The sequence below is a fragment of the Capsella rubella genome, unplaced genomic scaffold, assembly GCF_000375325.1.
Source record: "Capsella rubella cultivar Monte Gargano unplaced genomic scaffold, Caprub1_0 scaffold_6, whole genome shotgun sequence".
Classification (NCBI taxonomy): domain Eukaryota; kingdom Viridiplantae; phylum Streptophyta; class Magnoliopsida; order Brassicales; family Brassicaceae; genus Capsella; species Capsella rubella.
In genome coordinates, this window is record NW_006238918.1 from 13,765,854 (window position 1) to 13,793,702 (window position 27,849).

The window sequence follows — 27,849 nt, forward strand, 5'->3', positions numbered from 1 at the left end:
ATTAATGGAGTGGAATAAGATGGCATATAGTCTTCTGTTTCTTTTTTTCAAAGAGATACATTCCAGCCTAACTAGTTCACACAGGTGCGATAATACAAGTAAATATCTTGAGCAAGAAACCCAAACAGGTTCAGGTTCTGTCTTGATGTGAAAAAAAGAAAATTCTACTTAAACGATAAAAAAACAAGAGTTTGTGTGAATCCCACTAACACAAAAATTCTAAACACGGAGTTTTGACCAAACAGCGGTCTTAAATAATATTTTCTTATTATAAATTCAGGTTCAAAGATTTCTAATGAAAAGTAAAATCTAAGGAAAAAAAAAGAACCAAAATGTGTCTGCACAATCTCTTTTCAATCCTCTGTTTTGTCCTGGCTGTTAGTTTCGGTTCTGTCTCTGCACAAAAATGTGGGAGTTCAATGTCTTTCACCCCAAGCAGTACTTACGATGCAAACCGTCGTCTCGTTCTCTCAACTCTTGCTTCCAACGTTAGTTCTCAAAACAACCGTTCTTACAACGTCTCGGTCGGTGAAGGAGCTGGAAGGATCTATGCCTTAGGTCTCTGCATCCCAAGGACTGATCCAAAGGTTTGTTCAGATTGTATTCGAGCCGCATCAGAAGGTTTAATAAAAAACTGTCCGAACCAAACCGACTCATTCGACTGGAGAGGCGACAAGACACTCTGTTTCGTTCGTTACTCCAACAACTCGTTTTTCAAAAAGATCGACCTAGAGCCGACAGTAACAATTTTTAGTACTGCAAGGTTTCTCGGGAACGCCCCGGTCGAAGGCAACAAAACATTTGCAATTTATAACAGAACATGGGACGCGCTCATGGACTTGATGATCACCCGAGTCGGTCAATATCGATACATGTCCGATATATCCTCTCAAATAGGTTCTTATCGTATATACACTCTGATGCAGTGTATCCCGGGGATATCCTCTGAAGATTGTGAAACCTGTATTCGAGTAAGTGTCCATGATTATCAAAGTTGCTGCAGTGAATTCATAGGTGGAGTCGTTGCCAAGCCAGTCTGCTTTTTCCGGTGGGATCGTGATGAGTATTTTGGTGCCTTTGGTAACACGCAATCGTTACCTCCTCAAGAATCTCAAGCCACACCGTTAACAGATGGAAAAAATAATTCTACAGGAGTTATTGTAGGGATTTGTGTCTCAGCGGCGATACTCATCGTGCTGCTAGCTTTAGGGTTAGGTATTTGGAAGAGAAGGCAATCGTACAAAAAAATGAAACCTCAAAGTGAGTTACATTTTTTTGGGGTTACCATTTCCATGCACTGTTTTATTTTGGAATGCATAAAAGTAAACATTCATATGTTATTGCAGCTGATGATGACATGATAAGTCCACAGTCTCTTCAATTTGATTTTGCAACAATTGAAGCGGCAACAGATAAATTTTCGATGAATAATAAGCTAGGTCAAGGCGGATTTGGTGAAGTTTACAAGGTATATTTTAGCTGAGATCTACATATATGTATGACTGCTTGATTTTCATAAAAGCTTAGAAGCTTTTCATATGTATCTTATGTAGGGAATATTACCAAATGAAACAGAAGTTGCGGTTAAGCAGCTATCGAGAAATTCAGGACAAGGCACACAAGAGTTCAAGAACGAAGTTGTGATTGTGGCTAAGCTTCAACACAAGAATCTTGTTAGGCTTCTTGGGTTCTGCGTAGAAAGAGATGAAAAGATACTAGTCTACGAGTTTGTTCCCAACAAGAGCCTTGATTATTTCCTCTTTGGTAATAAACTATCAACACTATGTTTAGTTATATGTTCCTTTAATCAAATTTTCATAAAATTTTATAATCTCATGTAGATCCAAAAAAGAAAAGTCAACTCAATTGGAAAGAACGATACAACATCATAGGAGGGATTACGCGAGGGCTTCTCTATCTTCATCAAGACTCACGCCTCACCATCATACACCGTGACATCAAAGCAAGTAACATTCTATTAGATGCTGATATGAATCCTAAAATAGCAGACTTCGGAATGGCAAGGAATTTTAGAGTGGACCAAACTGAAGACAATACAGGAAGAGTTGTTGGAACCTTGTTAGTATTCTCCCTACTTAAGTTTTTAAATTCATCTAAATTCAGTAGTGAATTACAACATTAACATTGTCATGTGCATATTTGCAGTGGTTACATGCCTCCAGAGTATGTATTGCGTGGCCAATTCTCTACTAAATCTGATGTTTATAGCTTTGGAGTATTGGTTCTTGAGATTGTTTGTGGCAAGAAGAATAGCAGCTTCTATCATATAGACGATTCAGGGGGAAATTTGGTGACACATGTGAGCAAAACCTAAATGACTAGACTATGTTACACTTTACACCATTTTAAGTTTGATTCTAGTTTTGAAATATAAATATGAGTTTCTTGGCAGGTTTGGAGACTTTGGAACAATGAATCACTCTTAGATCTCATCGACCCTGCGATAAAGGAAAGCTACGATAATAATGAAGTCATTAGATGTATCCATATAGGAATGTTGTGTGTTCAAGAAACTCCAGCAGATCGTCCAGCCATGTCGACAATCTTTCAAATGCTTACCAATAGCTCCATTACTCTACCTATGCCTCGACCACCCGGATTTTTCTTTAGGAACAAACCCAATTCAGACCCTTTAAACTATGGATCCAATTTGGGACAATCCAGCAGCATGTCTGTTCCTTTTTCTAGAGACAGTGAATCAATCACTAGACTAACTCCTCGTTGAAATTCTTACTTATGTAGCACAAACAATTCAATTCTTTTCAATTTTCCTTGTAGCACAAACAATTCAATTATTTTCAAATTTTAATAAGAGTTTAATTGCGACATTATAATGCTTGTCTGTAACATACGAATTGCGAAAACCCCATGTAGAATTCACAAGTTTCTTAGGGTTAGAAGTAGAAGACATGATGATCCAATTTTTTCTTAGGGTTAAAGTCAATGTATAAAGAAATTGAACGTCCTATCCCGAAAAAACCTAAGTTTCAACTGTACTAAGTTTGGTTGATGCTTGTGGTGGCATTATGTTGTGGCACAAACGATTTTATATTGTTACGTAGAACAATCTAGAACTTGTTTCAGTCTGATCTAGAGGTCACAGCTGTAAAAGCTTTTGTCTTGTTCTGCTTTCCTGTTTTGGACTTTTTAGTTGGGCCTGGATTCTTCAATTGGACTGGACATTGAGATGGGCCTGTTTTGCTCACCGCATAAGCCATGGAGTGGCATATAGTCTCCTGTATCTTTATCTTCAAAGTGATAGCCTAGTTTCACAGGTACGATGTCACATGTTAATAAAAGAACAAGAAATCAAAGCCGGTTCTGTCTGGATGAGCTGAGTTTAAAAATGAATATTTTTACCTAACGCCGTGGAAAAAAGAAAATTCTACTTACACGAAAATTCTAAACACGCGAGTTTTTTTTGACCAAAAACAACGCTCCTAATTCCTAAATAATATTTTCTTATTTAGATTAAGGTTCAAAGATTTGTACTGAAAAGTAAAATCTAAGGAAAAAAAATGTGCCTAAACAATGTTTTTTCAATCCTCTGTTTCGTCCTAGCTGTTAGTTTCGGCTTTGTCTCTGCACAAAGATGTGGAGATTCACTGTTTTTCACCCCAAACAGTACTTACGATACAAACCGTCGTCTCGTTCTCTCAACTCTTGCTTCCAACGTCAGTTCTCAAAACAACCGTTCTTACAACGTCTCGGTCGGTGAAGGAACTGAAAGGATCTTTGCCATAGGTCTCTGTATCCCAAGAACTGATCCAAAGATCTGTTCAGATTGTATCCAAGCCGCATCAGAAGGTTTACTAAAAAACTGTCCCAACCAAACCGACTCATTCGACTGGAGACGCGACAAGACGCTCTGTTTCGTTCGTTACTCCAACAACTCGTTTTTCAACAAGATCGACCTTGAGCCGACAGTAACAATTTTTAGTACTAAAAGGTTTCTTGGGAACGCCCAGATCGAAGGTAAAGCTGGTTCTTTAATGAGTCATATCATTCTTTGTAATATCGTTTTTTTCCATTTAACTAATTTGTTTTGTTTGCTTTAGGCAACCAAACATTTGCAGATTATAACAGAACATGGGACGCGCTAATGAACTTTATGATCACTCGAATCGGTCAATCTCGATACCTATCCGACATATCCCCTGAAATAGGTTCTTATCGTATATACACTCTGATGCAGTGTATTCCTGGGATATCCTCTGAAGACTGTGAAACCTGTATTCAAGTAAGTGTCCGTAATTATCAGAGATGCTGCAGTGCCTTTGTAGGTGGAGTCGTTGCCAAGCCAGTCTGCTTTTTCCGGTGGGATCGTTATCCGTATTTTGGTGTCTTTGGTAACACGCAATCGTTACCTCCTCAAGAATCTCAGCCCACGCTGCTCCCACCTCATCAAGGTGGAAAAAATCATTCTACAGGGGTTATTGTAGGGATTGGTGTCTCAGCGGTGATAATCATTGTGCTGCTAGGTTTAGGGTTAGTTACGTGGAAGAGAAGGCAATCATACAAAACATTGAAACCTCAAAGTGAGTTACTTTTTTTTTTGGGGTTACCATTTTTTACTGTTTATTTTGGGATGCATAAAAGTAAAACATACGTATGTTATTGCAGCTGATAATGACATGATAAGTCCACAGTCTCTTCAATTTGATTTTTCAATAATTGAAACCGCAACCGATAAATTTTCGATGAATAATAAGCTAGGTCAAGGTGGATTTGGTGAAGTTTACAAGGTATATTTTAGCTTAGATCTACATATATGTATGACTGCTTGATTTTCATGAGAACTTAGAAGCTTCTCGTATATATATTTGTAGGGTATGTTACCAAACGAAACAGAAATTGCGGTGAAGCGTTTATCGAGAAATTCAGGACAAGGCACACAAGAGTTCAAGAACGAAGTTGTGATTGTGGCTAAGCTTCAACACAAGAATCTTGTTAGGCTTCTTGGGTTCTGCGTAGAAAGAGATGAACAAATGCTTGTCTACGAGTTTGTTCAAAACAAGAGCCTTGATTATTTCCTTTTTGGTAATAATCAAACAACAGCACTAGGTTCCGTTTAACTATATGTTACTTTAAAAAATAAAAATAAACTATGTCCTATGCAGATCAAACAAAGAAGAGTCAACTAGACTGGAAAAGACGGTACAACATCATAGGAGGGATTACGCGAGGGCTTCTATATCTTCATCAAGACTCAAGGCTCACCATCATACACCGTGACATCAAAGCAAGTAACATTCTATTAGATGCAGATATGAACCCAAAAATAGCAGATTTTGGAATGGCAAGGAATTTTAGAGTGGACCAAACTGAAGACAATACAAGAAGAGTTGTTGGAACCTTGTTAGTATCCTCCCTACTTAAATTTTTAAATTTCAGCTCAATTCATTAGTGATCCCTCTTACAATATTAACATTATTATATGCATATTTCAGCGGTTACATGCCTCCAGAGTATGTGACGCATGGCCAGTTCTCTACCAAATCTGATATTTATAGCTTTGGAGTATTGGTTCTCGAGATTGTTTGTGGCAAGAAGAATAGCAGTTTCTATCGGATGGATGATTCAGGGGGGAATTTGGTGACACATGTGAGCAAAAGCCAAATCCAAAAGTACCTTGCACCATTTTAAGTTTTATCAAAGTTTTGAACTCTGAATATGAATATCTTGGCAGGTTTGGAGGGTCTGGAACAATGAATCACCCTTAGATCTCATTGACCCTGCGATAAAGGAAAGCTACGATAATGATGAAGTCATTCGATGTATCCATATCGGTATATTATGTGTTCAAGAAACTCCTGCAGATCGTCCAGCTATGTCTACAATCTTTCAAATGCTTACCAATAGCTCAATTACTCTACCTGTGCCTCGACCACCCGGATTTTTCTTCAGGAACAGAACCAATTTAGACCCTTTAAACTATGGATCCAATTTGGGACAATCCAGCAGCATGCTTTTTCCTTTTACTGACAGTGAATCAATCACTAGAGTCAGTCCTCGTTAAAATTCTCTTACTTCTGCAGTCTCTATTTAGCATAAACAATTCAATTTATGCTAAATTATTTTCCTTTCAGCATAAACAATTCAATTCTTTACAAAAATTTGTATGTGATGGTTACACATTTTGCAAGTTTCCCAGTTAGGTATGTATATATATATATCTGTTGTCGCTATTTATTAATTAAGAGTTTAGTTGTGACATTATAATACTAATTGCGAAAACCACATGTAGAATTCACAAGTCTCGTAGGGTTAGAAGTAGAAGACATGATGATCCAATTTTCTTTTAGGTTAAATCAATGTATAATGAAACTGAGGATCCAATTTTTTTTTAAAGTGATGTGTAATAATAGAAGTTTATCAATTTGGTTTTTTTTTTTGGTTTTTTTTTGTGGTTGTGAACCAATCAATTTGGTTCTAATTTTCTTAACATCACTTTCATTTGGTGTTTAGAATAAATGCTTGGCTTATCTGCTGCAAGAACATTGTTTTTGACCAAATCAATGTTCTCAAAACATTACAATAAATGAAGTTAAAATAGACTATCCTCTATTTTATCCTCGCATAGTTTCTGCTTTGTGTCTTCACAATATTACACAAACCGTCGTCTTGCTTCCAACGCAAGTTAGTAGCGGAACCAGGTTAACCAAGCTGGTCCTATCCCGTAAAAAATGAGTTTCAAATGTAGTAAGTTAGGACTTTCTTAATTACTTAGATACCTGTCTTTAGTTGATGCCTTATATTTGTTGTGGATGTAAAAGTGAGTAACCTAGAAAAGACCTACTTGGTCGTGCAGACTAAGAATTGGTCTACGTTCACTTTCATTATTGACCTAACGTCTTTATAAAGCATTAAAGTATGCATTAATGCTCCGCTCGTATCCACCCTTTTAACGAAAGTTCTACACAAGCAAGCTGCTTTTGACCAAATCAGCTCTCCAAAATAATATTTTCTTTTAAAGATTCAATTAAGTTCTAGCTTCCAAGATATGCAACAAGTATCTAAGCAGCAAAGTAAAATGTGTCTGAACAATCTCTTCTCAATCCTCTGTTTCGTCCTAGCTGTTAGCTTTGGCTTTGTCTCTGCACAAAGATGTGGAGATTCACTGTTTTTCACCCCAAACAGTACTTACGATACAAACCGTCGTCTCGTTCTCTCAACTCTTGCTTCCAACGTCAGTTCTCAAAACAACCGCTACTACAACGTCTCGGTTGGTGAAGGAGCTGGAAGGATCTACGCCTTAGGACTCTGTATCCCAGAGACTGATCCAAAGGTCTGTTCTGATTGTATCCAACCTGCGTCTGTTAGATTATTACAGAATTGTCCAAACCAAACCGACTCATGGGACTGGAGAGCCGACAAGACGCTCTGTTTCGTTAGGTACTCTAATAGCTCCTTCTTCGACGTGAAAACTTTAATGCCGACACAAGCAGAGTACAACACTGGAATGTATAAGGGGAACGTTACAGCTTATACGAGAACATGGGACGCGTTCATGGAGTTTATGCTCACCCGAGTTGGTCAAACTCGATACTTGGCCAATATATCCCCTCAGATAGGTTCTGATAGTATATACGTGTTGATGCAGTGTATTCCAGGGCTATCATCTGAAGACTGTGAAGATTGTCTTAAAGAAAATGTTCAACAGTACAAGAGTTGTTGCAACGGGTACATAGGTGGTACAGTTCGCAAGCCGGTATGTTATTTTAGGTGGGATGGTTATCCATATCTTGGTGCCTTTGGTGTCACGCCATCTCTACCTCCTCAAGTATCTCAACCAACGCTGCGTCCGTCTCCTCCTCCACCTCCTACTCCTCCAGATGGAAACAAGATTTCTACGGGAGCTATTGTGGCGATTGTTGTTTCCGCGGTTATGTTCTTGGTGCTGCTCACTTTAGGGTTAGTTATTTGGAAGAGAAGACAATCATACAAAACATTAAAATCTCAAAGTGAGTTACTTTTTTTTTTGGTGGAGGTTTTACCATTCTCACAGTTCATTTTGGAATGCTTAAAAGTTAACCATACATATGTTATTGCAGCTGATGGTGACTTGATAAGTCCACAGTCTCTTCAATTTGATTTTGCAACAATTGAATCGGCAACAGATAAATTTTCTATGAGTAACAAGCTAGGTCAAGGGGGATTTGGTGAAGTTTACAAGGTATATATATTTGAGCTGAGCTCTACATATATATCTATGACTGCTTGATTTTTTCATAAAAAGAAGGAACTATTTAGGAAGCTTCTTATATATACATTTTGTAGGGTATGTTACCAAATGAAACAGAAATTGCGGTGAAGCGTCTATCGAGAAATTCAGGACAAGGCACACAAGAGTTCAAGAACGAGGTTGTGATCGTCGCTAAGCTTCAACATAAGAATCTTGTTAGGCTTCTTGGGTTCTGCGTAGAAAGAGATGAAAAGATACTAGTCTACGAGTTTGTTCCCAACAAGAGCCTTGATTATTTCCTCTTTGGTAATAAACAATAGCACTAGGTTTAGGTATTTGTTCCTTTTATCAAACATTTAAACTATTAGTCTATGCAGATCAAACAAAGAAGAGTCAACTAGACTGGAAACGACGGTACAACATCATAGGAGGGATTACGCGAGGGCTTCTCTATCTTCATCAAGACTCACGGCTTACCATCATACATCGTGACATCAAAGCAAGTAACATTCTATTAGATGCTGATATGAATCCTAAGATAGCGGATTTTGGAATGGCAAGGAATTTTAGAGTGGACCAAACTGAAGACAATACAGGAAGAGTTGTTGGAACCTTGTTAGTATTCTTCTCCCTACTTAAATTCAGCTCAATTCATTAGTGAACCCTTTTACAATATATTAACATTGTCATGTGTGCACACTTGCAGCGGGTACATGCCTCCAGAGTATGTGACGCATGGCCAATTCTCTACTAAATCTGATGTTTATAGCTTTGGAGTATTGGTTCTGGAGATTGTTTGTGGCAAGAAGAATAGCAGTTTCTATCAGATGGATGATTCAGGGGGAAATTTGGTGACACATGTGAGCAAATGCCAAATCCAAAAGTACCTTACACCATTTTAAGTTTTATCAAAGTTTTGAACTCTGAATATGAATATCTTGGTAGGTTTGGAGGGTCTGGAACAACGAATCACCTTTAGAACTCATCGACCCTGCGATAAAGGAAAGTTACGATAATGATGAAGTCATTCGATGTATCCATATCGGAATTTTATGTGTTCAAGAAACTCCGGCAGATCGTCCAGCTATGTCTACAATATTTCAAATGCTTACTAATAGCTCCATTACTCTACCTGTGCCTCGACCACCCGGATTTTTCTTCAGGAACAGACCCAATTTAGACCCTTTAACCTATGGATCCGAGCTGGGGCAATCCAGCAGCATGTCTGATCCTCATTCTAGAGACAGTGACTCACACACTAGAGTCACTCCTCGTTGAAATTCTTGCTTTTGCACTCTCATGTATTTAGCACTAGTCCGTACATTTTTCCTTAGTATATATGTAGCACAAACAACTATTTTTTCTTCAAAATTATGTGTAAGAGAGTCGAAGTTTTAACCCATTCTATTACTTGAATACAGTCACGAATTAACTCATAATCGCGCGCTAAGGTGTTTGAACATACATCTTGATAATAAAACCGAGAAACGAGACAATTTATATGACGAGTTTTCCTGTATCGCGGTGTATGATTGAGCTTGCATATCAACAGAATCAAACACACTAGAACGAATTCACTATCTCCAATAAAACAACAGAACATAATCAAAATGTTACAAAATCATACACCCAATTCGTTATCTTTTCCTCTAACTTCTTTATTCTTTTAAAAAATCTTGTATGACAGTGCAAGTTACAACAAACCCATTCAAATTATAAGCCTATTGAAGAATTTGAACTCAGCTAATAAAAAGATTAATAACTTAAATTGAATTGACTTGACTATGCTAGATTCAACAACTACTTAAAAGTTAAAACGAAAGTTCTTACCATCAATACTTTTTGACAAATTCAACCCCCCTAAGTGTTACAGTAAAAACGCATTACCAAGTTGACTTGAATAAGCTTTTAACCAATTAGTCAATTAATTAACACGAATTCTAACCAACCATGCCTTTTTGACGAAATCAACATCCTAAAATGCTATAGTAAAATAAAAATTTGTATGTTATTTTACAATTCATTTCAACGATCTGAACAAAAGATCCAAAACTAAATGTGTATGCACAATCTCTTATCAATCCTCTGTTTTTTCCTCCTCGCCAATAGCTTCGGCTACGTGTCTGCACAAAAATGCGTGGACTCAATGTTATTCAGACCAAACAGTACTTACGACACAAACCGTCGTCTCATTCTCTCAACTCTTGCTTCCAACGTCAGTTCTCGAGACGGCTACTACAACGGTTCTGTCGGTGAAGGACCTGGAAGAATCTATGCCCTAGGACTCTGTATCCCAGGGGCTGATCCAAAGCTCTGTTCTGATTGTATCCAAATCGCATCAACAGGTTTATTACAAAACTGCCCGAACCAGACCAACTCATACGACTGGAGATCTCAGAAGACGCTTTGTTTCGTTCGTTACTCCAACAGCTCGTTTTTCAACGACATGGATCTAGAGCCAACGATGGTGATAGGAGATTTAGATGATGGAATATTCCAAGGAAACCTTAAAGCTTATACAAGAACATGGGACTCGTTCATGAACTTTATGATCACCCGTGTTGGTCAAACTCGTTACCTGGCTAATACATCTCCTCGGATAGGTTCTGCTCGTATATACGCGCTGATGCAGTGTATTCCAGGGATATCATCTGAAGAATGTAAAACATGTATTCAAGAAAACGTGCGTGTGTACGAGAATTGCTGTAAAGGGTTCATAGGAGGAACAGTTCGTAAGCCGGTCTGTTTTTTCCGGTGGGATGGTTCTGAATATCTTGGTGCCTTTGGTGACAAGTCATCGCTAACTCCACCTCCTCCAGATGGGAAAACAATGTCTTCCGGAGCTATTGTTTCGATTGTTGTTTCCGCGGTTATATTTGTGGCGTTGCTCGGTTTAGCATTAGTCGTTTGGAAGAGAAGACAATCATACAAAACACTAAAACCTCAAAGTGAGTTCTTTTTTCCCTCACATTGCTTTTTGGAACGCATAGTAGAAATTTATAAACCACACATACATATCTTATTGCAGCTAATGATGGCATGATAAGTCCACAGTCTCTTCAATTTGATTTTGCAACAATTGAAGCGGCAACAGATAAATTTTCGATGAATAATAAGCTAGGCCAAGGCGGATTTGGTGAAGTTTACAAGGTATATTATAGCTGAGGTTTACATATATCTATAGATTGCTTGGCTTTTCATTAAAACTAATAAGTTAAGAAGCCAGCTTTACGTTATATGTATATTTGTAGGGAATGTTACCAAATGATACAGAAGTTGCGGTGAAGCGACTATCGAGAAATTCAGGACAAGGCACAAAAGAGTTCAAGAACGAAGTTGTGATTGTGGCCAAGCTTCAACACAAGAATCTTGTTAGGCTTCTTGGGTTTTGCTTAGAAACGGATGAACAGATACTTGTCTACGAGTTTGTTCCCAACAAGAGCCTTGACTATTTCCTCTTTGGTAATAAACAATAACACTAGCTTAATTAATTTATCCTCTCTTATTAGGTTTTTTCTTAAGATCATAAACTAATGAAATTCATATATGGATGTGCAGACGTAACAAAGAAGAGTCAACTAGACTGGGATAGACGATACAACATCATAGGAGGGATTACGCGAGGGCTTCTCTATCTTCATCAAGACTCACGGCTCACGATCATACACCGTGACATCAAAGCAAGTAACATTCTTTTAGATGCTGATATGAACCCTAAGATAGCGGATTTTGGAATGGCAAGGAATTTCAGAGTAGACCAAACTGAAGACAACACAAGAAGAGTTGTTGGAACCTTGTTAGTTTTCTCCTTAATATTTGATGAATCTTGTTTCACAATACTTATTTAGAATGTGCCCTTTTTGTTTATGATGAACTTATAGCAATGTTTCATGTGTATTTTCAGCGGTTACATGCCTCCAGAATATGTGACACGTGGCCAATTCTCCACCAAATCTGATGTTTATAGCTTCGGAGTATTGATTCTTGAGATTGTTTGTGGCAAGAAGAATAGCAGCTTCTATCATATGGATGATTCTGGTGGCAATTTGGTGACTCATGTGAGCAAAAAATCAAATCAAAATCTCAAAAAACCTTACCATATTTTATTGTGATCAAGGTTTTGATTCTGATAATGAGTTTCTTGGCAGGTATGGAGACTTTGGAACAATGCTTCACCTTTGGATCTCATCGACCCCGCGATTAGGGAAAGCTATGAGAAGGATGAAGTCGTTAGATGCATCCATATCGGACTATTATGTGTTCAAGAAACTCCTGCAGATCGTCCAGCTATGTATACAATCTATCAAATGCTTACCAATAGCTCAATTACTCTACCTGTGCCTCGACCACCCGGATTTTTCTTCAGGAACATACCTAGTTTAGACCCATTAACTTATGGATCCGAGTTAGGGCAATCCAGCAGCAAGTCTATTCCTTATTCCACAAACGACGATTCAATAACTAGAGTCACTCCTCGTTGAAATGATTGCCTCTGTACTCTGTATGTAGAATTAACCTCAGCAGGTTTAGCGTTAGTCCATACAATTTTCCTTGTATCACACGTAACTCCAATTTTCAAAGTCTGTATACTGAAAACTTGAATAATTTTCATATATGTGATTCGTATTATTACAAGTATATGTTTCCGTTGAGTTTATGTGTCTCAAGAACTGATCCAAAAGCATGTACGTCCATATAAGTCTTACGTTGTATCCAATTTGTTTCTTGTGATACACGTAACGTTCCAGCTTTTTTTAGCTAATGGATATGAAAGCAACATATGTAAGAGTCGAAGTTTCTGGATATGGATATGTGTCTTCACTTGCATCACATATTTTTAACGCGTTTATTAAATACTCAACAAGATCTATCGGGCTTGACTTGAATATGCATGCTTGAGTTGACTCAACAAGACCTATCGGGTTGACTTGAATATGCACGCTTTAGTTGACTCAACTACTTCAAAGAAAAATTCTAAACACACATGTTCTTTTTGACGAGATCAACGTTCTTTAAAAGTTACATTTTTTCCTTATTTAGTAAGACTGCAACAAGTAGTATCTGAGCAGAGTCTGGTTTCTTAAAAATGTCTCGTAACCATATCGTTTCAATCCTCTGTTTCATTACCCTAGTCTTTAGCTTAGGCTACGTATCTGCTCAAAAGTGCGGAGAGAATTTATTTTTTAAACCAAACAGTACTTACGATACAAATCGTCGTCTCGTTCTTTCAACTCTTGCTTCCAACGTCAGTTCTAGAGACGGCTACTACAACGTCTCGGCTGGTGAAGGTGCTGGAAGGATCTATGTTTTAGGGTTATGTATCCCAGGGACTGATCCAAAGGTCTGTTCCGATTGTATCAAACCCGCGTCTGAAGGTTTGTTACAAAACTGTCCGAACCAAACCGACTCATGGGACTGGAGAGCCGACAAGACGCTCTGTTTCGTTCGTTATTCCAACCGGTCTTTTTTCGACGAGATTGATTTAGAGCCGACCACAGCAGAACTTTTAACTTTAGATGTCACTGGTGACGTTGCGGAGTATAACAGAACATGGGAAGGTTTCATGAACCGTATGATATCAGCAGCTTCCTCCTCAACTCCTGGGTCGCTTGCAGGCAGACATTACGCAGCAAACATAACTCCTTTGCCTGGTTTCCGGAGAATATACGTATTGATGCAGTGTACTCCAGGGATTTCTTCTGTGGATTGTGACGCTTGTCTTCAAGCAAATGTTCGTACGTACCAAGGTTGTTGCGGTGGGAAGCAAGGTGGTAGTATTCGGAGACCTGTTTGTTTTTTCCGGTTTGATCCTTATCCGTATCTTGGTGCTTTCGATAGTATAACGTCGTCGTCCCCTCCTCCTCAAAGCTCTAAAGATCCTCAAGAATCTCAACCCGCGGCGTCGCCTCCTCCTCCGGATGGCAAAAAGATATCTACAGGAGTTATAGTGGCGATTGTCTTCTCCGTGGTCATATTCGTGGCGCTGTTAGTTCTTGGATTGATTGCTTTGAAGAGAAGACAATCATACAAAGCACTAAACCTTGAAAGTGAGTTATTTTTACCTTTTTCTCTAATTTTGAAACAGAGTATTATGAATTCTCATATATATTGCTACCATACATCTACTGTTGCAGCTAATGATGATATTACAAGTCCACATTCTTTGCAATTTGATTTCAAGACACTTGAAGCGGCAACTGATAAATTTTCAGTGAACAACAAAGTCGGTCAAGGCGGATTTGGTGAAGTTTACAAGGTATATTATTTAGCTTTGTATATACTCTATGATCGTTTGATTTTTTTCATGGAAGCTAAAAAGTGGTGCATTTGTATATTTGTAGGGAACATTACCTAATGGAACTGAAGTTGCGGTGAAGCGACTATCAAAAAATTCAGGACAAGGCTCACAAGAGTTTAAGAACGAGGTTGTTCTTGTGGCGAAGCTTCAACATAGGAATCTTGTTAGGCTCCTTGGGTTTTGCTTGGAAGGAGATGAACAGATACTTGTCTATGAGTTTGTTCCCAACAAGAGTCTGGACTATTTCCTCTTTGGTTTGTTACTAATTCTCTTGATATTCTTGTGTTCATTCTTGAAACCAAGATTTGTTGTTAATATAATATCGAATGCGCAGACCCAACAAAACAACCACTACTAGATTGGAGTAGACGGTACCATATCATTGGTGGGATTGCTCGAGGGATTCTCTATCTTCATCAAGATTCACGGCTCAAAATCATACACCGTGATCTCAAAGCGAGCAACATTCTTCTAGATGATGATATGAACCCGAAAATAGCGGATTTTGGCATGGCGAGGATTTTCGGAATTGAGCAAACTGGAGCCAATACTAGCAAAATAGCTGGAACCTTGTAAGTGATTGTTATTATGATGTAACCTTTTGATTGTAAATTGTAAACACAAGTCTCATTTTGGCATTTTTTTTAAAACACAGCGGTTATATGGCTCCCGAGTACGTGATGCACGGTCAATTCTCTATGAAATCTGATGTCTATAGCTTTGGAGTGTTGGTTCTTGAGATCATAAGTGGCAAGATGAATAGTAGTTTTCATCAAACAGATGGATCAGCTGGGAATTTAGTCACTCATGTTAGTTCTTTTCGACTATGATAGTATATAAGTATGATAAAAAATTATGTACTGTTTACTGATAAGTTCCATATATTTAATGTTAGGCTTGGAGACTATGGAGGAAAGGCTCCCCTTTAGAACTCTTGGATCCGGCTTTCGCGGGGAATTATCAAAGCGATGAAGTTACAAGATGCATTCATATCGCGCTTTTATGTGTTCAAGAGAAACCTGAAACTCGTCCAATGATGTCTACACTTATCTTGATGCTCACTAGTAGCACAATCACTTTACAAGTTCCTCGTGCACCTGCGTTTTTCTTACAAAGTAGCCGTGACCAAGATTCTGAAGCTGAGTGCTCGAGTTCATATGGGAAAACAATTCTTAGTTCTATCGATGATACATCGATGACAGATCTAGAACCTCGTTGAAGATGATATTAGTATTTGATGTTTCATTGTCATATTTTTCCTTAGGACTGAGAAAATGATTTGTATATAAACCAAACCGGTTATTAATTAAACCGGTTTAATATAAATAGTACTAAACCACCTTCCACCTTCTCTAGCTCTGCCGTTGCTTCTCCTCCTGCTACTTTTCAAATTTGGCAATTTAGGGTTTTGAGATTCGACCTTTGTTCCGCTTGACGATCGAAGAAACCTTTCAATTCTACAATTGAGAGATTGTTCCATCCCAATCAGGTCTCGTAAAGCTTCCAATTTTACTGTTATTTTATGGATTATACAATGCTTCGAGTGGTTAAGAGGTCCCCTGTATCGAGTGGAGATGCGTGTGCTCAGATTGTATCAAGGAAAGCGTCTGTAACAGGATAAACCGGTTGATTTCTTGGTTTTAAGGAGAGGACTAAACCAAGAGGCTAACCGGTTTATCCTGTTACAGCGTCTGATGGAGTTGTCCTGACTATGACATGGGAATTGTAATGCTTTCGACTAGCCTCTAATTTTCTTGCCGTAAAGTTGGAAACTTGGAGTCAGTCAGGTCAATCTCGAATCTTTACTCTGTTTTGCTTTATAAATTGTTTGGGTGTATGCTACTGTTTGTTTGTGGGTTTAAAAAAGTGCAATGCTAAGGATGATATTGTTGATTCTTTATTCAAGTTGCATGATCTGTCAACAAGGCCTCAGGTAATAATGGTTTTGTATTACTGTTTGTGCTGAGAAAAGTAATAAGATAAGCTATAGAAAGTGTCAATCTATTACTAATTTTGGTTCTTTGGATTGCTCAATTTGTTAAATTTTTTAAATAAGAATGCTATTGAAGGTATCAAAGATTCAAAGTATTGTTATTATAAAGCTATTGGCATTCCTTATTAACGAAACGAGTGGTGCCCTCTCTCTATCACTCTGCTTTGTTATTATTAAGTTTTAAAGATTCATTCAACAAAGGTCGTGGTGTCTGGGTGCATCTCACATCATATGAACATATTTGAAACTTCAACATTGGTTTTATAAGGATAAAACACATCAGCTCTTTGCTATCATTGGCTCTCTGATTTTGCCCCTGCTTTGACTTGGCTTTTATGTCAACTTGTTGGGATAACTCAACTGCTATTAAACTGATACCGGTGTTGAGATATGCATACACTAATCCAAAAACATTGTTACAACAATGAGAAAGGCCAAGAAGATTTCCTTCTCGGTCTTCTTGTTTATCTTTATTAGCAAAGTTGGTGTTGTTTCTTCACAACAATGCTTCGACACTGGAAATTTTGAACCCACTAGTACTTATGGTGCTATTCGTGACGATATACTATTATCTCTTTCTTCTAATGTGATGGAACACGGTGGCTTCTACAATAGTTCAATCAGAAAAGGTGATGACCAAGTATACGCAATGGCGATGTGCATTGATGAGAGCGAACAAAATGCTTGCTCTGAATGTATGGAGGTTGCGGTTGGCCAGTTAAAATACAATTGTCATAACCAGACTGAAGCCTTCACATGGGTACCTCATAAGACACTTTGCTTTGCACGTTATTCCAACATCTCGTTTCTTGGGAGGCTCGATAAGCACCCACGTTACGCAGAGCACAACAGTATGGAGATCAAGTCATTTTTACAAGCTTCTGAGGAAAAATGGAATGAAGCACTGAATGATATGATAAAGTCAGCCTGGGGCAAAAATGGATCTTTTTCTAACCGTGATTACTACTCACCTAGTAAGGTAATATTGGAAAATCACCAGACTTTGTACGCATTGATGCAGTGTACTCCAGATCTATCACCAGCCAATTGTAGCTCATGTCTGGCACAGAGTGTTAGTGATTATGAGAAAAACGACGACTTCCGTGGGAATCAAGGTGGCATTATTGCATACCCAAGCTGCTTTTTCCGGTGGGATCTGTATCCCTTCATCGGAGCTTTTAATTCGTCACCTCCACCCTCACCAGGTAATTCCTCCGACTCAGAATCTATGAAATTCAAAACCTTCCAAAAAACGTACCATTCTGTTAAGGGCTTACCAAAAATTTGATGAAGGTTTGAAACAAATTCAATCAGTGGATGATGTAAATTCTTATTGTAAACTATCCTCTGTGATTCTTGTATGCCTAGGTTGTGAAAATAATATCTCAACGGGAATAATTGTGACCATTGTTGTTGCCACTGGAGTAGTCTTCTCTGTGTTATCGGCTGCAGTAGTAGCACTTGTTTGCAGAAGGAAGAAAACTGATCCTCCAGGTGACTTGATTCGTATTTTACGAACCGTTTTTGTTTTCTTTAAATTATTTTTAGGAATAGTTTACTCAGTTCTGAAGTGAACCCACCAGAGAATTTTATGTACGAATACTTTACTCAGTTCCGTTGTCAACTATTTGCAATTTCTTATTAGGTCACCAATGTTTATTTGGTAAATGACTGCAAAAGTTTTTAGTGATTATACAGAGAAATTTCATTACGATTTCGATTTGTTTGTGTTCTTTTATGGTGCTACGAATAATTCGACTTTTTCATGTTGCAGAGGAAATTTCAACCACAAATTCACTGCAGTATGATCTTAAGACAATTGAAGCTGCAACTTGTACATTTTCGACGAGAAACATGCTTGGTCAAGGTGGATTTGGAGAAGTTTTTAAGGTAGAACTTGTCCCACTCTTAGATTTTTATTACTCATGAAATTAAATGTGTATTAAGCCGAATAACAAATATAGGTGGTCTGATCTAAATTCTGTGTATTTATTATTTGTAGGGCGTGCTTCATGACGGGTCGGAAATTGCGGTAAAGAGGCTATCAAAAGAATCAGCACAAGGTGTTCAAGAGTTCAAGAATGAGACTAGTCTCGTGGCAAAGCTTCAGCACAGAAATTTGGTTGGAGTGCTCGGGTTTTGTATGGAAGGAGAAGAAAAGATACTCGTCTACGAGTTTGTTCCCAACAAAAGCCTAGACCAGTTCTTGTTTGGTATTTTGCTTATAACACCCTGTTCTTATTTTTGAAGTTCTAGTGATTTAAGAGTTGATTGCAGTTCTTGAAACTTGTTTTAATTGACATTTACAGAGCCTGGAAAGCAAGGCCAGCTGGATTGGGCTAAACGGTACAAGATTATTGTTGGGACTGCTAGAGGAATTCTATATCTTCATCATGACTCGCCTCTCAAAATCATACACCGTGACCTCAAAGCTAGTAACATCCTCTTAGATGCTGAAATGGAACCAAAAGTTGCAGATTTTGGAATGGCAAGGATTTTGAGGGTGGATCAATCACGAGCTGATACAAGGAGAGTAGTTGGAACCCAGTAAATATTCTTTTCCCCCTTTATTTCCTATTAATCTCTGAAGTTTCGATGACCCTTTCCTCACTGGTAAACTCAAGAATTTTTTGTTTTCTTTCTAGTGGCTACATTTCTCCAGAGTATTTGATGCATGGCCAATTCTCTATAAAGTCTGATGTCTATAGTTTTGGGGTCTTGGTTCTTGAGATTATAAGCGGAAAAAGAAACAGCAACTTTCATGAAACTGATGAGTCTGGAAAGAATTTGGTCACACATGTGAGCATAAAAGGACCTAAACTTTAAATAGATTTTTACTTCTATAACCTTTATAAGGTTTTGATTTTCATTTTGGTAAATCATTGTGATAGGCTTGGAGGCATTGGAGAAACGGATCACCACTAGAGCTCGTGGATTCGGAACTTGGAAAGAACTACCAGAGTAATGAAGTTATCAGATGCATCCATATCGCGCTATTATGTGTTCAAAATGATCCAGAAGAGCGTCCAAATTTATCGACTATCATCTTGATGCTCACAAGTAACTCCATCACTTTACCTGTGCCTCAGTCACCAGTACATGAGGGAATGGAGATGTTTCTACCTCAGATAAAATCTGTTCCTGGTTCTATCAATGATTCACTAATTGATGACTTAGTTCCTCGTTGAAGATGACAGTCACTTCTATTTGAGGTGTGGTTCTATACTTTCTCTTAACTCTTCTTATGAATGATATTGTGTTTAGTTTTAAAGTGTTACTCTCTTTTACAGGGTTAAGTTTCTTCAAGCTGAGTTCGGAGATAAACAAATGTAATGCAAATAAGTTGACTCCAGAAGGTATTGTCTAACTGAAGACTTGTGTGTTTTGAAGGTTATATAACTCAAGCAAGTTTTGTATGTAATATATTGAAAACTAATGTTCATGTAAAAATTGGTTTTCTTTAGTTTGTTTGTTGAAAACTTCAGATGATATTACACAAGTATTTGAAGTAAGTTTACCGTTTAACTTCTTAAATTTATCTTGCTAGTTGATGAAAAGGATGAATTTGATAAAACAAGAGGAAGTTGGTTATTTAGTTTAGGATTTGAGCACTTATAGGGGTTCGCTCTCTGATCCTTCTTTACGGTGGATCCAAAGAACTTCACTGTTTCCTCTGTTCCCATGGGCCCGAAGCACGGACACTGGTTGTATGACTCAAATCGTGGTGTTTTCCGCTCTCCTGATGTGTCCGATGAAGTGCATGCAATGGAATATGTATGTAAGAGTTATATTATAGAGTTCGTTTTACAATATTCTTGACGCTCACAAGTAACAAAATCACTCTACCATGAGACTGAATTTGGAATCAGGTCAGTCTTTGATCCTTAGTCAGTCTTCTCAGATTCTTCTTTTACATTAATGTTTGTTGATTTGTCCCATGTGGGTTTGTAAACGACGATTGTCAACTATAATTTTGATTCTTTATTAAAGTCATACATTGCTAAGTCGTTTGTAAATGTTTGTTTTTTAACTAGTTGAGTTTGAGAACGTAACAAGACAGTGATTGAAGGTATCATAGTAGTATCACTGTTTTGGTTCATGAAATGGATAAGTTTTGGTTGAGAATGTAAAGTAAAACCTATGTATTTGAAGGTGTCAAGGTATTGTTATTATAAAGCTATTGGCGTAATTGATTTATCAACTAGGCTAAAATTTACATACTTCCTTATAAACTAAAGCATTGCATTCATATGTTTCTACCTCTCTTTGCTTTCTCTGTCTCCGTAATGTTTCTGAAAGTAATCATGCAAATCCTCTGTTTTTTCCTAGCTATTAGCTTTGGTTACGTGTCTGCCGAAGTATGTGGAGACTCCCTATTTTTCAGACCCAACGGCACTTACGATACCAACCGCCAAGTCGTTCTCTCAACTCTTGCTTCCGAAGTCAGTTCTAGAGAAGGCTTCTACAATATTTCCGTCGGTGAAGGCCCTGAAAGAATCTATGTTATTGGGATGTGCGTCCCAGGTGCTGAACCACAGACCTGTTCCGATTGTATCAAAGCCTCCTCTGATTTTCTAATAAAACACTGTCCCAACCAGACCGACTCGTTCGACTGGAGCCCCCAAAAGACTCTCTGTTTTGTTCGTTATTCCAACAGCTCCTTTTTCAACGAAATTAATCTTGAGCCGAACTATGCAGAGTACTACACTGGAGAAATCCCTGGGAACGAAACAGAGTTTAACAGGATATGGGAAGATTTCATGAGGCGCATGATTGCGGCGGCTTCCTCTTCAACTCATGGGTCACCTGCTCGCATGCATTATGCGGCCAGTATGACCCCTTTAACAGGTTTCCTCAATATGTATGCGTTGATGCAGTGTATTCCTGGGATATCTTCCGGGGACTGCGAAAAATGTCTTCTTGAAAATGTCCGTACACAGCAGCAATGCTGCAGTAAGAACATAGGAGGTAGCGTTAGGAGACCAGTCTGCTTTTCCCGGTCTGATACTTCTCCGTTTTACGGTGCTTTCGATAACATTACACCCTCCCCACCTCCTCAAAAGCTACAATCTATGCCTCCCCCGGGTGATCTGTCCAGTTCAACCGATAAAGGTATGACTGTATAATACGTTTCATATATATATAGCCAATATTGATCTAAGGAAATTTCAATTGAATCCTTAAAACACATTCAAACTCTATATAAAATTTTCCTTTAATTCTTATATGCCTTATCTCGAGAAGACATCTGAATCTCGTTTAAGGCCATACTAAAACTTGATTCGCTTTTGTAGATGGCAAAAGGATCTCCAAAAGAAATAAAATGCTGATTCTTGTACTGGTATTGACAGTAGTAACGGTGGTACTGCTCGCTCTAGGATTTGTTTTCTGCAAGAGGAGAAAATCATACAAACCAATGAAACTTGAAAGTGAGTGTTACTTTTATCCTTTTTTGGCCGAGTACATGAATGTATAATAACACACACATCCATTGTGCAGCTGATGATGATATCACAAATTCACAGCCGCTGCAGTATGATCTTAAGACAATTGAAACCTCAACAGATAATTTTTCGGACAACAACAAACTCGGTGAAGGTGGATTTGGTGTAGTTTACAAGGTATTTAAGTTGTCTACCTTTATTTTTTTAATTATTTTTTACAGGCAACACCGTCATGAGAGCATGAAGCCATGCATATATATATATTTTGGACTGTATAGGGTACATTTTCAAATGGAACTGAAATTGCCGTTAAAAGACTATCGATATATTCAAGACAAGGCTTGCAAGAGTTCAAGAACGAGGTCATTGTCATGGCAAAGCTTCATCATAATAATCTTGTTCAACTTCTTGGGTATTGCATGGAGGGAGAAGAGAAGATACTCGTCTATGAGTTTTTGTCTAACAAAAGCCTCGATCTTTTCCTCTTTGGTTAGTTAACATTCCAAATTCCCAGCTTTGTGTACCTGCCTTCAGTTTCTGCTTAACTAATATATCTATACACAGACACTATGAAGCAGCTACAGCTGGACTGGACCAAGCGCTACAACATTATCGAACAGATTGCTCGAGGGATTTTATATCTTCATCGAGATTCACGGCTAAAAATCATACACCGTGATCTGAAAGCAAGCAACATCCTTCTAGATGCTAATATGAACCCCAAAATCGCGGACTTCGGCCTGGCAAAGATTTTTGCAATGGAGCAAACTCGAGCCGAGACTAGCAAGATAGCTGGAACTCTGTAAGTGAAACTTCTGATTAACTTTTATGAACCTTTTTTCCAGTACTTGTAAATTCAAGAGGTTTTGCAGCGGCTACATGCCTCCCGAGTATCTGAGTCATGGTCAGTTCTCCATGGAATCTGATGTCTATAGCTTCGGAGTCTTGGTTCTTGAGATCATAAGCGGCAAAATGAGTAGCAGCTTCTACCAGATTGATGATACTGATTGCAATTTGGGCACATATGTGAGTACATAGTTATATATAGTTTTATTTCACTATGGATCAACTCTTTAAGAAGAACTCTTTATATACATTAAATTACAAATTAATTTTAGGCTTGGAAACTGTGGGGAAAAGGTTTGGCTTTAGAACTCGTGAACCCATCTTTAGTGGAAAATGCTCAAATAGAACAAGTCACTCGATGCATACATGTCGCCCTTCTATGTGTTCAAGCTGATCCTTCAAAACGTCCAAAATTGTTTGAAATCATATCAATGCTCACTACTAGCAAAATCAGTCAGTCAGTGCCTAGTGAACCTGGATTTTGTCTACATAGTAGAAGCTGAGGGATTGAAGTTTCAATTCCTTCCTTTGTTCTACCGATGATGATATGTCTGCTACTTTTGTTTTTTATTCTCTTAAGGCTATTAATATCTTAATTTGATTTGATTCCAAGTGTTGCTTGTTTACTATATATATATTGTGTGATTTATATGAATGTAAATGTTTACTTACGAATTACCAATGTACTTCCAATGTTCACTTAATGTACTACCAAGTACCAGCAAACTGATTGAGAACAATGATTGTCAACTATGGTAGATGCTGAAACTGTATATAACTGTATATAATGTAAATCCTCTTAGATGCTGAAATGGAACCAAAAGTTGCAGATTTTGGAATGAAGGATTTTGAGGGTGGATCAATCATAAGCTGATACAAGGAGAGTTGTTGGAACCCAGTAAATACTCTTTGTTTTCTCTCTAGTGGCTACATTTCTCCGGAGTATTTGATGCATGGCCAAATCTCGATCAAGCCTGATGGCTATAGTTTTGGGGTCTTGGTTCTAGAGATTATAAGCGGAAAAAGAAACCGCAACTTTCATGAAACTGAGGACTCCGGAAAGAATTTGGTCATACATGTGTGGATAACAATCAAAACTTTGTAAAGACTTTACTTCTGTAACTTTGTTATGTACAAAGTAAGGTTTTGACTGTTACTTGATTCATCACTGTGATAGGCTTGGAGACATTGGAGAAATGGATCACCATTAGAGCTCGTGGATTCGGAACTTGAAAAGAACTATCAGAGTAATGAAGTTATCAGATGCATCCATATCGCGCTATTATGTGTTCAAGATGATCCAGAAGAGCATCCAAATTTATCGACTATCATCTTGATGCTCACAAGTAACTCCATCACTTTACCTGGTTCTATCAATGATTCACTGATTAATGACTTAGTTCCTCGTTGAAGATGACAGTCACTTCTATTTGAGGTGTGTTTCTATACTTTCTCTTAACTCTTCTTATAAATACCTTTTGTTGTGTTTAGTTTTAAAGTGTTACTCTACACTCAAATACATGGAAACTCTCTTTTACAGGGTTTAGTCTCTTCAAGCTGAGTTCAGAGATAAACAAATGTAATGCAAATAAGCTGACTCAAGCAGGTTTTGTCTAACTGTAAGATTTGTGTGTGTTTGAAGGTTCTTACTCAAGAAAGTTTTATATGCATTGAAAACTAATGTTCATGTAAATATTGCTTTTCTATAGTTTGTTTGTTGACTCCATTGCAACTATTATCTCCAAAATTGGTCTTTTCACTACTTTATTAAAGATCCCAATTTCTAAGTAAATGTTTTCGACACGTTTTCCTTTGTTTTGTTCGGTTTGGCAGCACACTCCACTTGCTTAATATTATTATGAATCCATATTATGGGTGGAGAATGAAGATTGTAGTTTTCATCATTTGACCAGCTTCTAACACTTTTTCTTGTCAAAGTCAACGATCTTATCTTTCATGGAACATCTTCAGAGGGGTATACACAAGCATTTGAAGTAAGTTTAACCTTCTAACTTCTATCATCTGAGGCAAGTCTTTTGGTTCTGGTCTTGAGAGCATGAAGCTCAACGCTTTACTTTTACCTATCTTTTGGGTTTTTCTACTCTTTACACAAGAATTCTGTTCCAATGGATTCTTTAAACCCAATAGTACATACGAGTTAAACCGCCGTCTAGTCCTCTCTACTCTTGCTTCTAATGTCACAACTCACGGTGGATTCTACGACTCCTCGATCGGACAAAATCCCAATAGAATCTTCATCAGTGGCATGTGCATCCCTGGAACTAAACCAGAGACTTGCTCAGATTGCATCAAAGGCGCAACAGACAGTTTGTTAAGGAGTTGTCCTAACCAAACAGAAGGTTATACGTGGCCAGATTGTTGTATGGTACGTTTTTCTAATATTTCTTTCCCTGGATCATACGATTTAGAACCATCTCAAGTGCTGTCCAGTACAGGAGATATCAAATCTAATGTAACAGTATTTGATAAAATCGGGGAAGATTTAATGGCCCGTACCATAACTCCAGATCCATTGAGGTCTCTTGGACATAAGTATTATGCAGCTGGTGTTGCTTTATTGTCAACAAGTCAAATTGTATACGCGATGATGCAATGTACACCGAATGTTCCTCCGGGGATTTGTGGGTTTTGTCTTAGGTCCAATCTTGATGATTATGAGTCATGTTGTCGCCATAAACAAGGTGGTGCTATTGTAACATCAAGTTGCTTTGTCCGGTGGGATTTGCATCCTTTTGCTGGAGCTTTCGAGAATATTACTTTGCCACCGCCTCAACAGCAGTCTCCGCCACCGCTTTCTTCAACTCCTGTACACGATCAGGAAAATACAACCAGCAAAGGTAATTCTTCCATATGATTTTCACAAGAATTTGTTGATAAAACTGAAATTGAAATAACTCATTTGATATGCAGATGGAAAAACAATATCGATAAGCGTTGTTGTGGCGATTGTTGTCCCTACAGTTGTTATCTTGGTACTTCTTGTAGGATTTTTGGTTAGCAGGAGAAGGCAACTATACCAAACTGTTGAAATTCAAGGTTGGTTGGTTCTTCCATAAGTAAATCACATACAAATACTGGATTAGTGTTGGATGTTGAGGAAGATGTTTTTCATTTTCTTTGTGCAGTTGGTGATGAGATCACAACTATACACTCGGTGCAATTCGATTTTAAGACTATCGAAGCTGCAACTGATAAGTTTTCTGACAGTAACATGATCGGGCGAGGTGGATTCGGCGAAGTTTACAAAGTATTGGCTCTTTTTTCTGTCTGGTTTGCTACTTGACTATATGAACGTTTTAGTAAGCCAATATGGGGTTTGATTGATCTTCTTTATTTGTAGGGAAAACTTTCAACTGGAACCGAAGTAGCGGTGAAGAGACTGTCAAAAACATCAGGACAAGGCGCCCAAGAGTTCAAGAGCGAGGCTGTTCTTGTGACAAAGCTTCAACATAGAAATCTGGTTAGGCTTTTTGGATTTTGTTTGGAAGGAGAAGAAAAGATCCTAATCTACGAGTTTGTACCCAACAAAAGTCTTGACTATTTCCTGTTCGGTATGATATGATTACTTAAATGCTTAAAACCAAAAAATGAGAGGTACTTATTGTTGCTAATGGTATAATATTGATGCAATGCACAGATCCTGCAAAGCAAGGCGAACTGGACTGGACAAGACGATACAACATTATTAGAGGGATTGCTCGAGGAATCCAATATCTTCATCATGAGTCTCGTCTTACAATCATACACCGTGATCTCAAAGCTAGTAACATTCTTTTAGATGCTGACATGAACCCCAAAATCGCAGATTTTGGCATGGCAAGGATTTACAGAATTGATCAAACTCATGCCAACACAAATAGAATCGTTGGAACATAGTAAGAATTTTTAAATCTTTATTAACTGTAAAAACTATGTATGGTGGTTACTATATAGGCTCAATAATGTTGCTTTATTCGCAGTGGTTATATGTCTCCCGAATATGCAATGCGTGGTCATTTCTCCATGAAATCTGATGTCTATAGCTTTGGAGTAATGGTACTAGAGATTATAAGTGGTAAAACAAATAGCAGCTTCTGTGACACTGATGATTCTCCTGGCAATCTGGTCACACATGTGAGTATATGATCTTTCGAGTTACATCGTTTTATATGATTAAGCCAAAATGATATCAACTTAATTGATTTACTTGTGTTAGGCTTGGAAGCTTTGGAGAACAGGGTCACAATTAGAGCTCGTGGATCCGACAATAAGAGAGAGTTCACCGAGTAATGAGGCTATTCTTAGATGCATCCATATCGCACTTTTATGTGTTCAAGAACATCCTAAAGACCGACCAATGTTGCCAGCAATCATCGTGATGCTCACTAGTAACGCAGACACTTTACCTGTGCCTCGCGCACCGGGCTTTTTCCTCTCGAACAGGAGTGGCAAGTCTATTCCTGGTTCTATCAATGATGTATCGATCACAGATCTAGACCCTCGTTAAAGAATATACATCATTTTCTTGTGTTACATATACAAACATTGTACAAAACAAGAAACACATTTTTGGATATAGATATTCATCGGTGTTTGTGAATCCATTTAAACGGAAATGAAATTGTTTTCATCGGGTTTGTTATTTCTCTTATAACATTTTTTTCATCAGTTTTGTTGTAATATCTAACAAATTAAAATACACGATGTATCTGGTCATTTGGGTATCAGTTGGGTTCGTTTTGGGTATTTTGAAACTATATTTTTTGGATGTTTCGGAATCGGGTCGGTTCGGGTAATTTGATTGTAATATCAATATATCCGATATCTTTTGTTACGGTTTGGTATGAGTATTTTTCACCCGTTTAGCACCGGGTATATATATATATTTCCGAAATACTCAAAATATAATTTGGAAAACTAAATCGAAATACCCACAATATAAATTGGAATATCGATTTTTGTTTGTTTCGCTTCAATATGAATACTTTGCATTCGATTATAACCAAAATATCAATATATCTGATATAGGCGAAATGTAAATTGGAAACCTGTATCAAAATTG

The 27,849-nt window shown here is 37.9% G+C and overlaps 8 protein-coding genes across 13 annotated transcripts; all 8 read left to right on the plus strand.

Moving 5' to 3' along the window:
- The first annotated feature begins 10 nt into the window (after nt 1-10).
- Nucleotides 11-2,756, plus strand: LOC17882458 (putative cysteine-rich receptor-like protein kinase 31). Its single transcript, XM_006289293.2, has 7 exons — nt 11-84; nt 383-1,260; nt 1,347-1,468; nt 1,554-1,764; nt 1,842-2,079; nt 2,167-2,320; nt 2,414-2,756. Exons 1-7 carry the CDS (start codon nt 20-22, stop codon nt 2,744-2,746), a joined length of 2,001 nt encoding a protein of 666 aa, XP_006289355.2. The 5' UTR covers nt 11-19; the 3' UTR covers nt 2,747-2,756.
- Nucleotides 2,757-3,530: 774 nt separating this feature from the next.
- Nucleotides 3,531-6,040, plus strand: LOC17882133 (putative cysteine-rich receptor-like protein kinase 31). Of its 3 annotated transcripts, none has more exons than XM_006289401.2 (7): nt 3,531-3,996; nt 4,098-4,559; nt 4,645-4,766; nt 4,851-5,061; nt 5,142-5,379; nt 5,472-5,625; nt 5,711-6,040. In XM_006289401.2, the coding sequence occupies exons 1-7, from the start codon at nt 3,540-3,542 to the stop codon at nt 6,038-6,040; spliced, it is 1,974 nt and encodes a 657-aa protein (XP_006289463.1). In that variant the 5' UTR covers nt 3,531-3,539. The 3 variants fall into 3 exon arrangements, with proteins under 3 accessions (XP_006289463.1, XP_023635858.1, XP_023635859.1); XM_023780090.1 differs by having other exon boundaries at nt 3,540-3,996; nt 4,621-4,766; XM_023780091.1 differs by having other exon boundaries at nt 3,540-3,996; nt 4,851-5,085.
- Nucleotides 6,041-7,054: 1,014 nt separating this feature from the next.
- LOC17882464 (putative cysteine-rich receptor-like protein kinase 31) lies at nt 7,055-9,608 on the plus strand. 2 transcript variants are annotated; one of them, XM_006286400.2, is made up of 6 exons: nt 7,055-7,985; nt 8,076-8,197; nt 8,302-8,512; nt 8,584-8,821; nt 8,913-9,066; nt 9,152-9,608. In XM_006286400.2, the coding sequence occupies exons 1-6, from the start codon at nt 7,055-7,057 to the stop codon at nt 9,482-9,484; spliced, it is 1,989 nt and encodes a 662-aa protein (XP_006286462.1). In that variant the 3' UTR covers nt 9,485-9,608. The 2 variants fall into 2 exon arrangements, with proteins under 2 accessions (XP_006286462.1, XP_023635855.1); XM_023780087.1 differs by having other exon boundaries at nt 8,913-9,089; nt 9,152-9,272.
- Nucleotides 9,609-10,262: 654 nt separating this feature from the next.
- On the plus strand, nt 10,263-12,687 carry LOC17881283 (putative cysteine-rich receptor-like protein kinase 32). Of its 2 annotated transcripts, none has more exons than XM_023780089.1 (6): nt 10,263-11,154; nt 11,226-11,356; nt 11,458-11,668; nt 11,765-12,002; nt 12,111-12,264; nt 12,355-12,687. In XM_023780089.1, exons 1-6 carry the CDS (start codon nt 10,263-10,265, stop codon nt 12,685-12,687), a joined length of 1,959 nt encoding a protein of 652 aa, XP_023635857.1. The 2 variants fall into 2 exon arrangements, with proteins under 2 accessions (XP_023635857.1, XP_006289831.1); XM_006289769.1 differs by having other exon boundaries at nt 11,235-11,356.
- A 605-nt stretch (nt 12,688-13,292) lies between these two features.
- On the plus strand, nt 13,293-15,797 carry LOC17881087 (putative cysteine-rich receptor-like protein kinase 32). The gene is made up of 6 exons (XM_006287156.2): nt 13,293-14,253; nt 14,341-14,462; nt 14,548-14,758; nt 14,839-15,076; nt 15,160-15,313; nt 15,400-15,797. The coding sequence occupies exons 1-6, from the start codon at nt 13,293-13,295 to the stop codon at nt 15,721-15,723; spliced, it is 2,010 nt and encodes a 669-aa protein (XP_006287218.1). The 3' UTR covers nt 15,724-15,797.
- Nucleotides 15,798-16,913: 1,116 nt separating this feature from the next.
- Nucleotides 16,914-20,033, plus strand: LOC17883842 (putative cysteine-rich receptor-like protein kinase 33). Its single transcript, XM_006287188.2, has 8 exons — nt 16,914-17,702; nt 17,866-17,991; nt 18,272-18,387; nt 18,500-18,710; nt 18,807-19,044; nt 19,143-19,296; nt 19,389-19,709; nt 19,788-20,033. Exons 1-7 carry the CDS (start codon nt 16,922-16,924, stop codon nt 19,683-19,685), a joined length of 1,923 nt encoding a protein of 640 aa, XP_006287250.1. The 5' UTR covers nt 16,914-16,921; the 3' UTR covers nt 19,686-19,709; nt 19,788-20,033.
- Nucleotides 20,034-20,783: 750 nt separating this feature from the next.
- Nucleotides 20,784-22,747, plus strand: LOC17882569 (putative cysteine-rich receptor-like protein kinase 32). The gene is made up of 5 exons (XM_023780098.1): nt 20,784-21,582; nt 21,792-21,926; nt 21,997-22,118; nt 22,220-22,430; nt 22,506-22,747. Exons 1-5 carry the CDS (start codon nt 20,784-20,786, stop codon nt 22,745-22,747), a joined length of 1,509 nt encoding a protein of 502 aa, XP_023635866.1.
- Nucleotides 22,748-24,524: 1,777 nt separating this feature from the next.
- LOC17882771 (putative cysteine-rich receptor-like protein kinase 35) lies at nt 24,525-27,407 on the plus strand. Of its 2 annotated transcripts, XM_023780088.1 has the most exons (8): nt 25,091-25,173; nt 25,316-25,645; nt 25,719-25,844; nt 25,934-26,055; nt 26,149-26,359; nt 26,446-26,683; nt 26,768-26,921; nt 27,004-27,407. In XM_023780088.1, exons 2-8 carry the CDS (start codon nt 25,393-25,395, stop codon nt 27,292-27,294), a joined length of 1,395 nt encoding a protein of 464 aa, XP_023635856.1. In that variant the 5' UTR covers nt 25,091-25,173; nt 25,316-25,392; the 3' UTR covers nt 27,295-27,407. The 2 variants fall into 2 exon arrangements, with proteins under 2 accessions (XP_006287240.1, XP_023635856.1); XM_006287178.2 differs by having other exon boundaries at nt 24,525-25,645.
- The last annotated feature ends 442 nt before the right edge of the window (nt 27,408-27,849 follow it).

Bases quoted from the DNA above. Each gene is read 5' to 3' on its own strand.
- LOC17881283 (XM_023780089.1), top strand. From the start codon at position 10,263: ATGTGTATGCACAATCTCTTATCAATCCTCTGTTTTTTCCTCCTCGCC. The intron at 11,357-11,457 runs GTATATTATAGC...GTATATTTGTAG, and splicing joins GATTTGGTGAAGTTTACAAG to GGAATGTTACCAAATGATAC. The intron at 12,265-12,354 runs GTGAGCAAAAAA...GTTTCTTGGCAG, and splicing joins GTGGCAATTTGGTGACTCAT to GTATGGAGACTTTGGAACAA.
- LOC17882464 (XM_006286400.2), top strand. From the start codon at position 7,055: ATGTGTCTGAACAATCTCTTCTCAATCCTCTGTTTCGTCCTAGCTGTT. The intron at 8,198-8,301 runs GTATATATATTT...TACATTTTGTAG, and splicing joins GATTTGGTGAAGTTTACAAG to GGTATGTTACCAAATGAAAC. The intron at 8,822-8,912 runs GTTAGTATTCTT...GCACACTTGCAG, and splicing joins GGAAGAGTTGTTGGAACCTT to CGGGTACATGCCTCCAGAGT.
- LOC17882569 (XM_023780098.1), top strand. From the start codon at position 20,784: ATGTTTCTGAAAGTAATCATGCAAATCCTCTGTTTTTTCCTAGCTATT. The intron at 21,927-21,996 runs GTGAGTGTTACT...TCCATTGTGCAG, and splicing joins CAAACCAATGAAACTTGAAA to CTGATGATGATATCACAAAT. The intron at 22,431-22,505 runs GTTAGTTAACAT...ATCTATACACAG, and splicing joins CCTCGATCTTTTCCTCTTTG to ACACTATGAAGCAGCTACAG.
- LOC17883842 (XM_006287188.2), top strand. From the start codon at position 16,922: ATGAGAAAGGCCAAGAAGATTTCCTTCTCGGTCTTCTTGTTTATCTTT. The intron at 18,388-18,499 runs GTAGAACTTGTC...TATTATTTGTAG, and splicing joins GATTTGGAGAAGTTTTTAAG to GGCGTGCTTCATGACGGGTC. The intron at 19,297-19,388 runs GTGAGCATAAAA...TCATTGTGATAG, and splicing joins GAAAGAATTTGGTCACACAT to GCTTGGAGGCATTGGAGAAA.
- LOC17882458 (XM_006289293.2), top strand. From the start codon at position 20: ATGGCATATAGTCTTCTGTTTCTTTTTTTCAAAGAGATACATTCCAGC. The intron at 2,080-2,166 runs GTTAGTATTCTC...GCATATTTGCAG, and splicing joins GGAAGAGTTGTTGGAACCTT to TGGTTACATGCCTCCAGAGT. The intron at 2,321-2,413 runs GTGAGCAAAACC...GTTTCTTGGCAG, and splicing joins GGGGAAATTTGGTGACACAT to GTTTGGAGACTTTGGAACAA.
- LOC17882133 (XM_023780090.1), top strand. From the start codon at position 3,540: ATGTGCCTAAACAATGTTTTTTCAATCCTCTGTTTCGTCCTAGCTGTT. The intron at 4,767-4,850 runs GTATATTTTAGC...ATATATTTGTAG, and splicing joins GATTTGGTGAAGTTTACAAG to GGTATGTTACCAAACGAAAC. The intron at 5,062-5,141 runs GTAATAATCAAA...TGTCCTATGCAG, and splicing joins CCTTGATTATTTCCTTTTTG to ATCAAACAAAGAAGAGTCAA.
- LOC17881087 (XM_006287156.2), top strand. From the start codon at position 13,293: ATGTCTCGTAACCATATCGTTTCAATCCTCTGTTTCATTACCCTAGTC. The intron at 14,463-14,547 runs GTATATTATTTA...GTATATTTGTAG, and splicing joins GATTTGGTGAAGTTTACAAG to GGAACATTACCTAATGGAAC. The intron at 14,759-14,838 runs GTTTGTTACTAA...TCGAATGCGCAG, and splicing joins TCTGGACTATTTCCTCTTTG to ACCCAACAAAACAACCACTA.
- LOC17882771 (XM_006287178.2), top strand. From the start codon at position 24,844: ATGAAGCTCAACGCTTTACTTTTACCTATCTTTTGGGTTTTTCTACTC. The intron at 25,646-25,718 runs GTAATTCTTCCA...TTTGATATGCAG, and splicing joins GGAAAATACAACCAGCAAAG to ATGGAAAAACAATATCGATA. The intron at 25,845-25,933 runs GTTGGTTGGTTC...TTCTTTGTGCAG, and splicing joins CCAAACTGTTGAAATTCAAG to TTGGTGATGAGATCACAACT.